The 17841-nt window shown below is 48.1% G+C and overlaps 1 protein-coding gene across 1 annotated transcript in view; it reads right to left on the reverse strand.

The window, feature by feature from the left end:
- Positions 1-14268: 14268 nt before the first annotated feature.
- rcc1l (RCC1 like) overlaps positions 14269-17841 on the reverse strand; it is a 33388-nt gene continuing 29815 nt past the window's right edge. The window contains exons 10-11 of the mRNA XM_052035822.1: positions 16792-16877; positions 14269-16247 (exon numbers count right to left, since the gene is read on the reverse strand). Of these exons, the coding sequence (XP_051891782.1) occupies positions 16170-16247; positions 16792-16877 (164 nt within the window). The 3' untranslated portion in view covers positions 14269-16169. The remainder of the gene's footprint in view (positions 16248-16791; positions 16878-17841) is intronic.

Consider the following 17841-nt stretch of genomic DNA (forward strand, 5'->3'; position numbering starts at 1 on the left):
GATTTGGCGATTCTTTTTTTATATATACAATAAATCTTTTTCTTTCTTCTCTTTTATATTATATTCATCTACTAAGAGATTGTGAGATCTAAAGATTTTTAAAATATTTTATTGTTCTTTATGATTATCCATGTCATGATTGTTCTCCTGATCTCTTTGTATTACATGTACAATCACTGATGTTATATGTTAATCTGTATTAATTTGGAAACTAATAAAAAGATTGAAAAAGAAAAAAAAATTTAAATAATCTCACTAATTTCGCCAGTACGAATTTCTAATTTCTTTCAGCCGTATTCGCTCCGGACCTTGTAGGCCACAGCTATTTTCAGAAGGTTTGCTGTGTCTTCTGCTGTAAAAATAGACATAAAATATTTGTTACTCTCTCTGACATTTTCTTTTCCCACAAACGGCTTTTGCCATCTCCCCCTTTCATTGTGGAGTCATGGAGTCTTACGGCACAGAAACAGGCCTTTGGCCCAATTCGTCCATGCTGACCAAGATTTCTATCCAAGCTAGTTCCATTTGCCTGTGTTTGGGCCATATCCCTCTAAACCTTTTCTGTTCATGTTCTGTCTAAATGTCTGCTGAACATTGTGAGTGTACCTGCCTCTACCACTTCCTCTGGCAGCTCGTTCCACACACCTACCACCCTTTTTTGGAAAATTTCCCTTCAGGTCTCTTTTAAATCTTTGCCCTCTCAAGTTAAACCTATGCCCTCTAGTTTTAGGCTTCCCTACCCTGGGGAAAAGACTCTGACCATTCAGCCCTCGTGATTTTATAAACCTCTATAGGATCACCCTTCAGTCTCCTACGCTCCAGGGAACAAAGTCCCAGCCTAACCAGCCTCTCCTTACAGCTCAAACCCTGCAGTCCCACTAACATCCCCATTTATCTTCTCCTGCACACTTTCCAGCTTAATGACATCCTTCCTATAGCTGGGCGACCAGAACTGCACACAGTACTCCACATGTGGTCTCACCGACGTCTTGTACAGCTGTAACGTGATAATAAAACAGTACAGCACAGGAACAGGCCCCTCCCACCACAATGTTGTGCCGAACTAAAGCTAATGACACCTCATCCCTTCTGCCAGCACATGGTTGTGGTATGAAAGGCCAGGGCTCAGATGACCGTGACAACACTACTGACCCCCATGGTCAGATGATAGCATTGCCTATCAGGTCGGAAGCTGCACTCCTGTCAGTCAGGGCTCTGGCTCCGCCCCACCCATTAAAGAGCACACCTGAGGACTGGCTCATAACCCCCCTTTGTTCTTGATCCTGAATCATTGGCTTGTTTCACCCGAGCGGCTCCACCCGCTACAGCCCTATAAAGGATGGTGCACGTGGGCTCTCGTCCTCTTCCGACTGCTGCCGGGGTCGGGACCACAGGTGAGAGGGTGAACTTCCACAGGGGGCTAGGAGCGTCCTGAGTAGATTCCCAGTAGCGTAGAGCCGTTGTTTGTCCCGATTCAGGGGGTCCGGACAATGTATTTGTTCATTCCCTGATCATTGTACTAGTTCATTGTGTGAGCGTGTGTGTGTGTGTGTGTGTGTGTGTGTGTGTGAGCGTGTGTGTGTGTGTGTGCGTGTGTGTGTGTGCGTGTGTGTGTGTGTGTGAGCGTGTGTGTGTGAGCGTGTGCGTGTGTGTGTGTGAGCGTGTGTGAGCGTGTGTGTGTGTGCGTGTGTGTGTGTGTGCGTGTGTGCGTGTGAGCGTGTGTGTGCGTGCGTGTGAGCGTGTGTGTGTGTGCGTGTGTGAGCGCGTGTGTGTGTGTGCGTGTGTGAGCGCGTGTGTGTGTGTGTTTGTGTGTGTGTTTGTGTGTGTGTGCACTTCACCTGTTGCAACTTCCCCCACGTTTCGTGATCTCCTGCTTGAGAGTGTGCAAGTGTGCATCTGTTCCTTCACATTCTGTTCCTGCATTGGTCTTTGTGAATAAAATCCTCCTTTTAAAGCACAAAGACTGTGTGTCCCGATACCTTTTATTTTTGAGATCCCAAAAGAACCTTTCTCACAACAGTGTCCATCTCCCTCCATTCCCTGCACATTCATGTGTCCATCTAAGAGCCTCTTAAACACCTCTATCGTATCTGCCTCCACCACCACCCCTGGCAGCACGTTCCATGCACCCACCATTTTCTATGTAAAGGAACTTACCCTGCACCTCTCCCTTGAATTTTCCCCCTCTCACTTTAAATACATACCCTCTAGTATTAGACATTTTGACTCTGGGAAAGAGATACTGACTGTCTACCAGCTGTGTCTATGCCTCTTATAATTTTATAAACCTCTATCAGGTCTCCCCTCAGCCTCTGCTGCTCCAGAGAAAACAACCCAAGTTGGTTCAACCTCTCCTTAAAGCACATGCCCTCTAATCCAGGCAGTATCCTGGTGAACCTCTTCTGCACCCTCTCCAAAGCCTCCACATCCTTCCTGTAATGGGGCGACCAGAACTGAATGCAATTATCCAGATGTGGCCTAACCAGAGTTTTATAAAGTTGCAAAGTAACTTCCTGACTCTTGAACTCAGTGCCTCGACTAATACAGGCAAGCATGCCGTGTGCCTTCTTTACCACCCTATCAACTTGTGCAGCTACTTTCAGGGACCTATGGACTTAGACTCCAAGATCCCTCTGTACATCAATGCTGTTAAGGATCCTGCCTATAACAGTGTACTGTCCCTTCATATTTGATCTCCAAAGTGCAACACCTCACACTTGCTCAGAATAAACTCCATCTGTCAGTTCTCCGCCCATATCTGCAACTAATCTTTATTCCGCTGCATCCTTTGGCAGTCTTCTACACTGTCCACACCACCACCAATCTTTGGATCATCTGTAAATTTATTAATCCACCCATTCATGTTTTCATCCAAGTCATTTATATATATAGGTAATGTTAGATAGGCTATTAGTTGTAATGCTAGGTAATGTTAGACATCTGGAGGAGTACAAGGCTAAAAGGAAGGAAGTTAAGAAAGAGATTAGGAGAGCCAGAATGGGACACGAGAAGGCCTTGGTGGGCAGGATTAAGGAAAACACCTAGGCGTTCTACAAGTATGAGAAGAGTAAGAGGATAAGATGCGAAAGAATAGGGCCTATCAAGTGCAGCAGTGGGAAAGTGTGTATGGATCCAGAAGAAATAGCGGAGGTACTTAATGAATACTTTACATCAGTATTCACTACGGAAAAAGATCTGGGTGATTGTAGTGGGGACTTGCAGTGGCCTGAAAAGCTTGAGCACATAGATATTAGGAAAGAGGTGGTGCTGAAACTTTTGGAAAGCATCAAGTTAGATAAGTCTCTGGGACTGGATGAGATGTACTCCAGGCTGCTGTGGGAGGTGAGGGAGGCGATTGCAGAGCCTCTGATGATAATCTTTGCATCATCCATGGAGACGGGAGGGGTTCCGGAAGATTGGAGGGTTGTGGATGTTGTTCCCTTATTCAAGAAGGGGAGTAGGGATAGCCCAGTGAATTATAGACCAGTGAGTCTTACCTCAGTGGTTGGTAAGCTAATGGAGAAGATCCTGAGAGGCAGGATTTATGAACATTTGGAGAGGTATAATATGATTAGGAATAGTCAGCATGGCTTTGTCAAGGGCAGGTCCTGCCTTACGAGCCTGATTGAATTTTTTGAGGATGTGTCTAAACACATCGATGAAGGGAGAGCAGTAGATGTAGTGTATATGGATTTCAGCAAGGTGTTTGATAAGGTACCCCATGCAAGACTTATTGAGAAAGTAAGGAGGCATGGGATCCAAGGGGGCATTGCAGTGTGGATCCAGAACTGGCTGGCCCACAGAAGGCAAAGAGTGGTTGTTGAAGGGTCATATTCTGAGTGGAAGTCGGTGACCAGTGGTGTACCTCAGGGGTCTGTACTGGGACCCTTAGTCTTTGTGATTTTTATAAACGACCTGGATGAGGAAGTGGAGGGATGGGTTAGTAAGTTTGCAGATGACACGAAGGTTGGATGTGTTGTGGATAGTGTGGAGGGCTGTCAGAGGTTACAGAGGGACATAGATAGGATGCAGAGTTGGTCTGAGAAGTGGCAGATGCAGTTCAATCCAGATAAGTGTGAAGTGGTTCATTTTGGTAGGTCAAATATGTTGACGGAATATAGTCTTAATGGTAGGACTCTTGGCAGTGTGGAGGATCAGAGGGATCTTGGGGTCTGAGTCCATAGGACACTCAAAGCGGCTGCACAGGTTGACTCTGTGGTTAAGAAGGCATATGGTGTATTGTCCTTCATCAATCGGGGAATTGAATTTAGGAGCTGAGAGGTTTTGTGCAGCTATATAGGTCCCTGGTCAGATCCCACTTGGAGTATTGTGCTCAGTTCTGGTCGCCTCACTACAGGAAGGATGTGGAAGCCATAGAAAGGGTGCAGAGGAGATTTACAAGGATGCTGCCTGGGATGCGGAGCATGCATTATGAAAGCAGGCTGAGGGAACTCGGCCTTTTCTTCTTGGAGAGACAGAGGATGAGGGGGGACCTGATAGAGGTGTATTAGATGATGAGAGGTATTGATGGGGTAGATAGTCAGAGGCTTTTCCCCAGGGTTGAATTGGTGGCCACAAGAGGACATAGGTTTAAGGTGCTGGAGAGTAGGTATAGAGGAGATGTCAGGGGTGGGTTTTTTACTCAGAGAGTGGTGAGTGTGTGGAATGGGCTGCCGGCAACGGTGGTGGAGGCTGATACGATAGGGTCTTTTAAGAGACTGTTGGATAGGTACATGGAGCTGAGTAAAATAGAGGGCTATGGGTAAGCCTAGTAATTTCTAGGGTAGGGACATGTTCGGCACAGCTTTGTGGGCCGAAGGGCCTGAATTGTGCTGCAGTTTTTCTATATTTCTACCTGCATAAGGTCAATGAGATAGTGGAGCCACCACATCCCGCGGTCCCAAACCCAGTCACCATTCTCAGCAGCATCCCTGCCGACTCCTGTATTTTTACTATTGTGGACCTCCAGCATGCATTTTTTGCAATTCCCCTATCTCCCGACTCGCTGTACCTGTTTGCTTTCACCTTCCAAGGTCAGCAATACACCTGGACGCATCTCCCACCAGGATTTATACACTCTCCGACTATTTTCTCCCAAGTTTTTCATAAACAACTCCAAGGGTTGTAAGTTTCTGACAAATCCACTGTTGTCCAGTATGTCGATGACCTTTTATTGGCAAGCCCCTCGGAGCCCGCCAACATCACGGACACCAGCAGACTACTTAACGCACTCCATTCTTGGGGATACATAATACCTCCACAGAAAGTAAAACAAACCCAGCGTATGGGTGGAATTAAGGAACAAGAAAGGAGCAGTTACTCTACTAGGAGTATTCTATAGGCCCCCCGGTAGCAGTAGAGATATAGAGGAGCAGATTGGCAGGCAGTGTTTGGAGAGAAGCAAAAATAACAGGGTTGTTATAATGGGAGACTTCAACTTCCCAAATATAGACTGGAACCTGCTTAGTGCCAAAGGTTTAGATGGGACGGAATTTGTTAAGTGTGTCCAGGAGGGATTCCTGACGCAGTATGTTGACAGGCCGACTAGAGGGAATGTCATGTTAGATCTAGTTTTAGGAAATGAACCGGGACAGGTGAAGGATCTATTGATGGGTGAGCATTTGGGGGACAGTGACCATTGCTCCATAACCTTTAAAATTGTCATGGACAGGGACAGGTGCAGAGAGGACAAGAGGTTTTTCAATTGGGGAAGGGCTAACTACGAGGCTATAAGGAGAGAACTTGGGAGTGTAAATTGGGATGTCCTTTTTGAAGGAAAATGTAGCATGGGGATGTGGTCGATATTCAGGGATCTTATGCAGGATGTTAGGGATAAATATGTCCCGGTGAGGCAGAGGAGGAATGGCAGGGTGAAGGAACCGTGGGTGACGAGAGAGGTGGAACGACTTGTTAGGGAGAAGAAGGTAGCATACGTGAGGTATAAGCAGCAAGGTTCAGACAGGGCCCGTGAGGAATATAGGGTAGCGAGGAAGGAACTTAAGAAAGGGCTGAGGAGAGCTAGAAGGGGACATGAAAAGGCTTTGGCTAGTAGGGTTAAGGAAAATCCCAAGGCCTTTTTCAAGTACGTGAAGGGTAGGAGGATGGCTCGGGTGAAGGTAGGTCCGATTAAGGACAAAGGTGGGAGAATGTGCCTGGAGGCGAAGGAAGTGGGAGAAGTTCTGAATGAGTACTTCTCTTCGGTATTCACCAGGGAGAGGGGTCTTGATGATGCGGAAGGGAGTGCTGGTAGGGGTAATGTTCTTGAGGTTGTTGATATGAAGAGAGAGGATGTGTTGAAGTCGTTAAATAATATTAAGACAGATAAATCTCCGGGGCCTGACGGGATTTTCCCCAGGCTGCTTCGAGAGGCTAGGGAGGAGATTGCTGAACCGCTGGTAAGGATCTTTGAGTCCTCGTTGTCTACGGGGATGGTGCCGGAGGATTGGAGGGTTGCAAATGTGGTCCCCTTGTTCAAAAAAGGTAATAGGGATAGGCCAGGGAATTATAGACCGGTGAGTCTCACGTCTGTGGTGGGTAAGCTGTTAGAAAGGATTCTAAGGGATAGGATTTATGAACACCTTAAGAATCATGGACTGATTAGGGACAGCCAGCATGGCTTTGTGAAGGGAAGATCTTGCCTCACAAGCCTGATACAGTTCTTTGAGGAGGTGACCAGGAAGATTGATGAGGGCAGTGTGGTGGATGTGGTTTACATGGATTTTAGTAAGGCGTTTGATAAGGTTCCTCATGGTAGGCTTCTTCAGAAGGTCAGAGGCCAAGGGATCCAAGGAAGCTTGGCTGTGTGGATTAGGAATTGGCTTGCATGTAGAAAGCAGAGGGTTGTGGTGGAAGGAGTGCCCTCGGATTGGAGGGCAGTGACTAGTGGTGTCCCGCAGGGATCGGTTCTGGGACCTCTACTTTTTGTGATATTTATAGATGACTTAGATGAGGGGGTGGAGGGCTGGGTTAGTAAGTTTGCGGACGACACTAAGATAGGTGGTGTTGTGGATAGTGTGGAGGGCTGTCGGAGCTTACAGAGGGATATTGATAGGATGCAGAGCTGGGCTGACAAGTGGCAGATGGAGTTCAATCCGGAGAAGTGTGAGGTGGTACACTTTGGAAGGACAAACTCCAGGGCAGAGTACAGGGTAAACGGCAAGGTACTTGGCAGTGTGGAGGAGCAGAAGGATCTGGGGGTTCATATTCACAGTTCATTGAAAGTTGCCTCACAGGTGGAAAGAGCAGTTAAGAAGGCCAATGGGATGTTGGCTTTCATAAATCGTGCGATTGAGTTTAAGAGCCACGAAGTGATGATGCAGCTTTACAAAACTCTAGTTAGGCCACACTTAGAGTACTGTGTTCAGTTCTGGTCGTCTCATTATAGGAAGGATGTGGAGGCATTGGAAAGGGTGCAGAGGAGATTTACCAGGATGCTGCCTGGATTAGAGCATATGGAATATGAGGAGAGGCTTAAGGTGCCAGGACTTTATTCACTGGAAAGGAGGAGGATGAGAGGAGACATGATAGAGGTATATAAAATATTGAGAGGAATAGATAGAGTAGACAGTCAGCGCCTCCTTCCCAGGGCACCAATGCTCAAGACGAGAGGTCATGGCTTTAAGGTTATGGGTGGGAGGTTCAGGGGAGATGTCAGAGGGAGGTTTTTCACCCAGAGAGTGGTTGGTGCATGGAATGCACTGCCTGGGGTGGTGGTGGAGGCAGATACATTGAACAGGTTCAAGAGCTTGTTGGATAGGCACATGGAGGAGTGTGGGATGGGGGGATATGCGGGAAGAAGGGGTTAGGTAGTGTGAGGGTGGTTTGATGGACGGCACAACATGGTGGGCCGAAGGGCCTGTTTTGTGCTGTATGGTTCTATGGTTCTATGGTTCTATGGTCAGGTGAAATTTCTGGGCACCCTTTTAAGTGCTACTGAGCGGTGGCTCACTCCTGAACATATTGCACCCATCATTGCCACCCCACCGCCCGCTACCCCGAAGGGTATGCGCGACTTCTTAGGTCTAGTAAATTTCTGCAGACAATTGCTACCTAATGTGGCCCTCCTTACCAAGCACCTCACACCCCTGGCTTCACGCCAGTCCATGGGACCTTTTGAACTTACCAAGGAGCAAAAGGAGGCCTTTGATAAGCTCAAACAGGCCCTTGCCAGTGGCCCAGCCCTGGGACGCCCTCTGTATGATCATCCATTTCAGCTTTTTGTGAATGTCCTGGAGGACTGTGGAACCCATGGGGATAGAAAAAGACCGGTGGCATACTACTCTACTCGGCTGGACCCAGTTGCTAGGGGGCTCCTGCCACGGTCACAGCTGCTTCCAGCCATCTACTCCCTGGTAACAGCAGCCTCCAATATTACCCTGCAACAGTCAGTGGTTGTTTGTTCCTCCCATAGCGTAACGGCACTCCTAACCTCTCATCAGACACAACACCTTACCCAAGCCCGCTTAACCAGATGTGAGGTGGCGCTCCTGAATAACCCACTCCTCACTTTTGCCTACTGCACCACCATTAACCCTGCCACCTTTCTAGAGGCCCCACTGGAGGATCTTGCAGATCCACCACATGACTGTTTACTGCGTAACCACTTTTTGACTACACCCCGTCCGGACCTTTCGGATAAGGCCTTCCAGTCAGCAGACTTAAACCTGTATGTCGACGGCAGTTCCTCCGTTTCCGAACAGGGAACCCGCCTTTGCGGCTATGCCATAGTAAACGACTCCCATGTTGTGGAGTCTGCGTCTTTGCAGCCCCCAGTCTCTGCCCAAAAAGCAGAAGTCTTTGCCCTGACCAGAGCTTGTACTTTAGCCAAGGACAAAGTAGCTAACACCTTCACTGACTCCCGCTATGCTTTCGGAGTTGCCCATGATCTTGGCCAACTCTGGGCACACAGGGGATTTCTGACCTCTACAGGTAGCCCCATACAGAATGCGGCTTATGCAAAGAACCTCCTCCAGGCCATCCTCCTCCCTAACAAATTGGCCATCATTAAATGCTCGGCTCACCTTTCAGACGCCTCCCTGTGTCCTGTGTCTGCAATAACAGGGCAGACACAGAGGCTAAATTGGCAGCACATCAGGGGTCTAAAATCGTTTCGACTGCGGAAAAACAGGCAGCTGCCTGCAAGCCAAAGATAACAGCGCAGGGAACCTCAGACATGGTCACTGTGTAGCACTTACAGGGGGATGCCCCTGACTCAGAAAAACAAATGTGGAAGGCGCACGGGTGTACGCACTCTGTGCCACACGGCCTCTGGGTTACTCCAGTTGGTCAAGTATGTGTACCTGATTCTTTGTTACCGATGCTTATTGACTGCCTGCATTCTGACACCCACCCTAGCAAGGAGGGAATGAGTAACATTTTACAAGGTACCTGGTGGAACCCCAGATTGGAGGAAGCAGCACAAGGCAAAATACGGTTGTGTTTGATATGCCAACAAACCAATGCTGGGAAAGGGGTGAGGTGCACCCCTGGCAAAACCCCCTTGCCAGGGGGTCCTTTTGAATGTATACAACTTGATTTTATTGAATTACCGTGTGTACATTGTTATAAGTACTGTCTTGTTATTGTTGATGTATTTAGTAGATGGATTGAAGCTTTTCCAACCACCAACAATAAGGCCTCAATGGTGGTGAAGTTATTGCTTACAGAGGTTATACCAAGGTTTGGGGTACCCCGACGGATAAGTTCAGACAATGGTCCCCACTTCATAGGGAAAATAAATAAGGAGTTGTGCGAGGCACTGCATATCGAACAGCAGTTCCACTGCACCTACCACCCTCAGTCAGCGGGTATCGTAGAACGAGCTAACAGCACCCTGAAGAATAAATTAACCAAATTAGTATCAGAGATGGGTCTAGATTGGCTGAAGATTCTCCCCTTAGCATTATACCACATGAGAATTACCCCCCACTTGGCCACCGGGGTGTTGGCTGCCGAAATCGTCTATGGACATCCGGGACGCTGACACCCAAACCCCCACCCAGGTTGACCTTAATATCATGGGGGGTGAACTACAAAGGTATTTCAGACAACTTACATCCTCTCTAGAGTTTCTTCACTCACAGGTGAACAGTGCCTTTAAACCACTGGAAGGACAGGATGTGGAACTGCCTGACCTAGAAATTGGAGATTCGGTACTGATACGAGATTGGGAGCACCCTAAACTGGGACATAAGTGGAAGGGCCCCTTCCAGATACTACTCCAAACTCCTACAGCTGTGAAAGTACAGGGCCAGGAACGCTGGATTCATCTGAGTGACTGTAAACGATGGCCGCCAGAAGAAAGATGATGTTTCTTAGATTCGGACTCCTTACCATTACCAGTACTCTTGCGTGGGCATTAGAGGATAACTTTTTTACAAAGCACATATACAACTACACCAGAATCGCACCGTTTGCTACCCCTTGGCAGAATCAGTGGAAGGTCTTTTTGTAGCCACACCAAGCTGGAGCCCTCGGGCCCTCTTACAGTAATGAACACTCAAAAACAAAGTGCATTGGGCAGACGGGAACTTACGGGAGGCTGCTGCCGGGTAAATGCTGGCAAAGCACAGTAACAGGTCCTAGTAGCACAACCGACCACCAGTCCTTCTCCCGCTGCTTCACTGGTAAAGGGTGGGGTTGTGGGATAGCGATCGTACGGCGCACGATATCATGTGCCACCACCACTTGTACAGAGAGAATATGTGGATTTGGGGGCGGGATGGTTTAGGTGTGAGTGTGCTGCAACTAGGTGCGTTACGTTACTTGCAGGGGAGCGATGGGTTTGTGGGGAAGGGAACGAGACCCATGTGAAATTGTCTAATGTCTCTTTAGAATGGCTAACCAGGGAGAATTAGCTGAGGGAGCATGGGAGAGATGTTGTTGGAATCTCTTGGTATTCTCAGATGCCCAGTCCACTGTAATCGGGTAATGGAACCTGTTACTGGGCTAAGGAAGGCTATGTGTTCCTCTTTAATGGCACTTACACTACCGCCACCCCCACTCTGCCAGCCTGGTTTGCAATGGGAACGATCGGGCTGGTCACAGTCTCCTGCCCCCAGAAGGCTCATGTCTGACGAAGACTTGTGGTGCGGCCAGTTAGTGAGGAGTTCTGTGAGGACTGGAGGGATCCTATTATGTTGGGATCTCCCTTATTGTCATTAGGCTATGGGTTTCTGAGTACTGTCTCTCTGGGGGGGGGGGGGGGGTTCAGTGGGAGCTATAGCCGCAAAAATCCAGAACCACCTTATTTGTGGACTGGCCGCGCTGGGTAACAGTACTATGAAGGGCCTGAAGGCAGTGAACCAGGAACTGGCAGAGCTTTGACTTTATGCCCAGCAGACCCGGTATGCTGTGGACTACCAGTTGGCTCAGCAAGGAGGAGTATGTGCCATAGTAGGGGACAAATGTGTCACCAATGTGAGAGATGAGTCCTACAACAGTCCCCATGCCATTCAGGACACTCAGAAGCAAGTAGATAGCTTTAGGCAGGGACTTACAGGAGGGACGGGTTGGTTGAGGTGGCTACTAGGAGGATCGTGGGCATCATACCTGCTGCTTGGAGCAGTGGGGCTAATTGTTATTATAATAGTATGCTGTGTGGTGCTGGCCTGTCTAAATACCTGTTGCAAGGTCCTTATTAATAAACTGTCGGCCCCATTCTCGGCACCGCACTAGATGATCATGTAATGATAACAGGAGGGAATGAGGAAGTAAAGGGTTAAAAACTGTAACCATACCTATAGCTGATGAAAAAATACCTCGCAAGCAAGAGCTCGCAAGCTGCTGACTCATGGATACGTGTTAATTACTATGTCCGGGACCTTGGTTTCAGTCCTGTTATGCTAGACAATAGGAGTACTGGGTGCAATGAACAACGAGGGGGAAGCTTGTCCTAAACAATGAGGGTGAGACCTGTCTTTGACTCTCTTGATTATAACTCAATTATGCTGGACAATAGGTGCGGTCTGTCTCGGGATCTCTGTGGCCTGACTGAAACTCGCGGCGCCGCATGCATTAAGTGTGTGTGACAATACCTGTATAAATTTCTGTCTGCTCCTTTGTACGGGGAGAACTCGGGAAGCGACTCTTAACGAGTGCTGAAGAGACCTCTCCTCAGTGGTATACTGCTAATAAACGCGTTTTATCGAATCAACCTCGTGGCACTGTGTTACTTTACAGCGGACAGAAGTGAGAACTTAATTCCGGGATGACACATTAACTATCTCAAGTTCCAAAGTCTTCATATCTGAAGAGAAATACTCATTGAAGACCTTGCCCATCTCCTCTGGCTCCACACAAAGCTGTCCCCTTTGGTCTTTGAGGGTCCCTATTCTCTCTCCAGTTACTCTTTTCCCCTCGTAAAAAATCTCTTTGGATTCTCCTTAATCTTCTCTGACAAAGCGATGTCATGCCCCCTTTTTGCTCTCCTGATTTCTCTGAGTACACTCCTGCATTCCCTATACTCCTGCAGGAATTCACTTGACCCCAGCTCCCAGTACCTGACCCATGCTGCCTCCTTTTCCCTGGCCAGGACCTCAATCTCACCATCCAGGGTTCCCTACTCCTGCCAGCCTTGCCCTTCACTCTACCAGGAACAAGCAGACCTTGAGCTCTCATTACCTCACCTTTAAAAGTCTCCCACTTGCCTGTGGTCCCTTTGCCCACAAACAACCTACTCCAATCAACCTTTGCAAATTCCTGTCTCGTACCATCAAAATTCACCTTGTCCCAATTTAGAACTTGAACCTGTGGACCAGTTCTGTCCCTGTCCATAACTATTTTAAAACTAATAGAACTTTGGTCACTGGTCCCAAAGTGCTTTCCCACTGTCACCGTGGTCTTTTGCCCTCTCCCTAGCAGGGCCCTCTATAGATTTCTTCAACTTTCCTGAACACACTTAACACATTCCACCCCATCTAAGCCTTTAACATGTCCATGCAGGTAACACCTGCCGCCCTTCGCTTGTCAGTCCTCTTTGTTACCCCTTCAAAAAACTCGATCAAATTTGCGAGGTATGGTTTCCCACACACCGAACCAAAGTCACACAGCTTTCATCGTCACACAGGAACTGATCTCCTCTTTACCGATCTGCAGTCTGTTTCAATGCTTCTTGCCAGTTCTATTTATTCAACCTTCCCTTAGCCTGAGGATTGGGAAAATTCCTGAATTCAGCAGAGGACTAAGTATTTTATCCCCACAAGTTCATAAATGTTTCCCTTTGATTCAGTACAATCATTAACTTCTATTGGTAGCCATGGATGAGACACTTTATCTGTGTTTTGCCTTGACAGTTATTATGTAAACAACACAGACCTTGCCCACCACGGTAATCCCTGGGAACCTCACTGCAATAAAGGTGGAGAATTAGTCGAGGTCTGTGATGAGGCAAAACAGCTGAAACCGATTCACACCCCAGGCTCCAACGGTGGGTGTGGAAATGAGGCTGCAGCTCCGACCTCACTACTGTCAGCAGTTCGTCAACAGTCCGTCCCACAGTTCCAACATCAGGGTCAGTCTGTCCTACAGACCCAACATCAGGGTCAGTCTGTCCATCCGTCCCACAGTCCCAACGTCAGGGTAAGTCCGTCCGTCCCACAGACCCAACATCAGGGTCAGTCCGTCCCACAGTCCCAACATCAGGGTCGGTCAGTCCCACAGTCCCAACAGTGCACCAAGCACGACCTTTCCCTTCCTGTGCCCACTGTCAGTGCCGCTTTCACCCGATGGTGATGTGTTCACGTGTGTACCGATTCACCTGATGTTCTGAGGCATGAGTTGTGAGAATAGGTCCTGCTCTCCCTTTAGGACCCCGAGGGGTGATGTAACCTGAGAGTTTACCGCGGGATTGGGATTCACTCCCCTCTTGAGGGCGAGCTCAGACCAATCTTAGATGTTCAGCTGTGAAGCAACTTTCCCTCCACAGAGCACAGTTTGTTTCTGGAATTCTCCCTCAAAAAGCTGGGATGCAGGTCCCTTGGAACAGACAGTGCAGTGGGAATCCAGGTGTACGCTTCAAACTAGGGCAACCTCCCCGGGGCCGAGGGCAAGCTGCTCCCACTCCAGTTCTCCGGAGTACGAGGTGCCGGTGCATGATCTGCAGGTGTGAGGTGGACTCAGAACACGGGCTTGGTCCAGTGGTGAGGAGGCGCAGGCGATCAGAACGGCTCCACTGTACAGAGTCACACTCGGCACACACAGGAAGGTGCAATGTCTATCCTTTGACAAGGCCTGAGTAACGAGGCAGACTTCAGACAAGTGTAAACAAGATAAAAGGGACACATTTATTTAGCATCTTTCTCATTCTCAGTATGGACTGAGGCTGTCCGCGGCTGATGGACAAAGATATTTTATAAAGTCCTTGCCCTCCCTCAGACTCTCCAAAAACCACTCCCTTGCCACCGACTCCGGGGCCTCCAGATGTCTGAAGATAAACCATGCATCATCTCACATTTGACCTCTTGATAAACTCTGGTCACGAGTGGTCCATTGCCAAAACTGCCTGGTAATAGATCAACCTCTGCTCAGAGAGGCTGTAGTTTCTGCAACACGTTGGGGTTCACCGATAGAATTCTGGTGTGGAGCTTCCCTCCTCAATTCAGTGATAAAACACGAACAAATTTATCCATAACATCAAACTCAAGCAAATTCATCGCATCTATCTCCTTTGATTATCTTTTATAATCTATTTATTAGAATGAGAATCCCAGTAGCTTTCCCCATGAGACACTGGGAAAGGGGCAGAAGTCTTTAGTAACAGCCCTGGGGATTTCCACCAATTTTGGGCTGACCTTGATGCACTTCTCGAATACTGCTGTTCACTGTAACAGCCATCACAATGTCCTCTCCCACCCGCTGGAAACCCCCCTCAGTCACGTCCAACACCCCGTCTTGTTCGTTCCATTCACCCCATTATTTCTGGCTCTGTGGCCACCTTATCAGCTGTGACCCAGACTGTATAAATACAGTCAGACACACACTGTCATGCAGTTCCACCAGTGTTCCTCAGGAACCAGCTCCCCTTTCCACTGTCACAGGAAGCCCTTGGAGTAACTGTGTCTAACACCAGGAGAATCTGGGGCCCTTCTACCGGGGACTGGCAGTTGGGGACTGCACTCCATTCAATGCACCCACTGCCAGCGTTATTTTTAACAACTGTGCCTTTTTCCCAGGGTTGGAGAATCAAGGACTAGAGGGCACAGGTTTAAGGTGAGAGGGGAGAGATTTAATAGGAACCTGAGGAGCGACTTTTTCACCCAGAGGGTGGTCAGTATATGGAACGAGCTGCCGGAGGAAGTGGGTGAGGCAGGTACATTAACAACATTTAAAAGGTACTTGGACAGGTACATGGATAGGAAAGTTTTAGAGGGATATGGGCCTAAAGTGGGCAAATGGGACTATCTTAGATGGGAATCTTGGTCAGCATGGACCAGTTGGGTGTGACTGTGCTGTGTGACTCTATGGAGAAGTTTGACTGATGGTAGGGAAGCAGGGATATCACAGCCTTCCCACATGAATCCAAGGCTCCCGCCTCAGTGCAGATGACACACCAGTGAAGGCGGACAGCTGTGCTGCTGGGTGCTGCCATTGTGGCCTCATCGGTGTGTGGTGCCTGGGATTTGGTGAGGACACAGCAGCTCAGATCTCCCACAGGGCTCTCTCACTGCAGGTACTTTTATGTGAAGTTTAATGAAAGCTAGGAGACGAGGAGGGGAGGAACTACATCACAGCGAAAGATTAGCTGAGACCTTTGGCATTTGAAACAGAAGAATTCTTTCCCAGAGAAGCCAGTTTGTCAGAGTGATTGGTTGAGGTACAAATCCCAGTGTGATCAGGTAGTGACATCCATTGGTCAACGCTGTGACCACAGCTGCAGCATTATGCTCACAGCATGGTCAGTAAGTTAAGTTCACCACTCAGTGTTAAAGGGAATAAAAGAAAATGAGTCATTGCCAAAGAAGGAGAACAGCCAGGCTGTGGGGAGGTCACATCCTGACATTTGAACATGCTAGGGACACATCTGGCCCACTGTGGACACCTGAGGAAAAGCAGAAATCTATGTCTTGTTCAAAAACAAGCCTCCATTGTGAAGTCCAAAGTGAGTACTTGGAACAGTTTTTGCCGAGAATCGGAGATGTTTTTATAATCACCCCTGTTCGTGGGCTGTCAGGTCAGATGAATGATTTTGTCATCGCCACCATGTGGTCGACCCCACAAGCCACATCCGTGACATCTCCTGGTACCGTCACCTGTAACACACGACGGGTACAATTAGTCACCTCCCCCAGCAGCAGTGGGTCCCATCTCCGCAGGCGGTGGAGAGAGGTGCTAAACTCCAGAGGAGATCAGACACATGGGGGATTTCTGTCTTGTAACTCGAATTGACTTCAGGTAACAAGCACATGTGAAATGAAATGGGTCTGAGATAGTTGTTTCATTAGAGGAGTGCATCACCCTCATATCAGGAGATTTATCAAGGCTTAAGACTGAACACAGCACTTAACATTTACAATGGGGGCGAGTTAACCTCTGTAGCATCACTGCCCTCTTCAGAAAATAACCATTCTTTGGGCATCTTATGTTGAGATGTTAATGTCAGCAAGTCTACAAATGAGAGGAGATCCATTAATTCATTGACCCTCTGGGGCTGATCCAAGAGATTCATTAAAGGGCGTGTGTTACTACAGAAGTCTGCTTGACTTCATTTCACATTGTTTGTCACGCTGGATTCTGTGACCTGGATATGGAAATGGTCAGAACCAACACCAAATATCAGGTTCCTGGAGAACTTACCCTCCAGGGGAAGTACTGATCGTCCATCCTTCCAATGCCAAGGCAACCCCGCTGGTTCTTACCCCATACAAAGAGCTCCCCACGATCTGGAACACAAGGACACTGTTACCTCTCGGTTTATTACACAAACATTAAAATCAACTCCTACATACAGAGCTTCAACTATTGGTTGAATACAGATGATTTTGCTCCAGTGTAACAAAGAGACCATGCAGTGGTGATGTCTGAACAATGGCAGTAGTTTGTAACATCACAGAACACGACGTTCAAGCCACAACCTGCAGCCAAACCCTGCGGATGACACAAACATTGGTGGTGTTGTGGGTAGTGAGGAAGGTTGTCTAGGGGTACAGCAGGATATAGATCCGATGGAAAGTTGGGCAGAGATGGAATTTACTCCTGACATGTGCGAGGTGATGCATTTTGGGAAGTCAAATGGGGAGTAGGACATATTCAGTAAATAGTAGGGCACTGAGGAATGTTGGCGAACAGAGAGACCATGGAGTTCAAATTCATTGTTCCCTAAAAGTGGCAACACAGGTGGATACGGTGGTGAAGAAGACGTAATGGGGCGCCTGCCTTCATCGGTCAGGGCACAAAATGTAAGAGTTGGGACATTATGCTACAACTTTATGAAACACAAGTTAGGCTGCATCTGAGGCATTTTGTGCTGTTCTGTCACCACACTGTAGGACAGGATGTGGTTTCACTGCAGAGGAGATTCACCAGGATGTTGCCTGGATTGGAGGCCTTGAGATACAAGGAAAGGCCGGGCAAGCTTTACTTGCATGGAGCCCGAGGGTTTACTTGATAGAAGTGCGTAAGATTATGAGAGGCAGAGACAGGACAGATAGTCAAAATCTGTTTCCTAAGATAGGGGTATTAAAAACAAGGGCTCAGGCTTGAGGTGAGAGGAAGGAGTTTTAAAGGGGGTCTGAGGGGTAAGTTCCTTTTCCCCACACAGAGAGTGGCTGATATCTGGGACACGCTGCCAGAGGAGGTGGTGGGATCAGATACAACCTCTATGTTTAGGAGACGGTTAGACAGACC

The sequence above is a fragment of the Pristis pectinata genome, chromosome 21 (genome assembly GCF_009764475.1).
Source record: "Pristis pectinata isolate sPriPec2 chromosome 21, sPriPec2.1.pri, whole genome shotgun sequence".
NCBI classification, from domain to species: Eukaryota; Metazoa; Chordata; class Chondrichthyes; order Rhinopristiformes; family Pristidae; genus Pristis; species Pristis pectinata.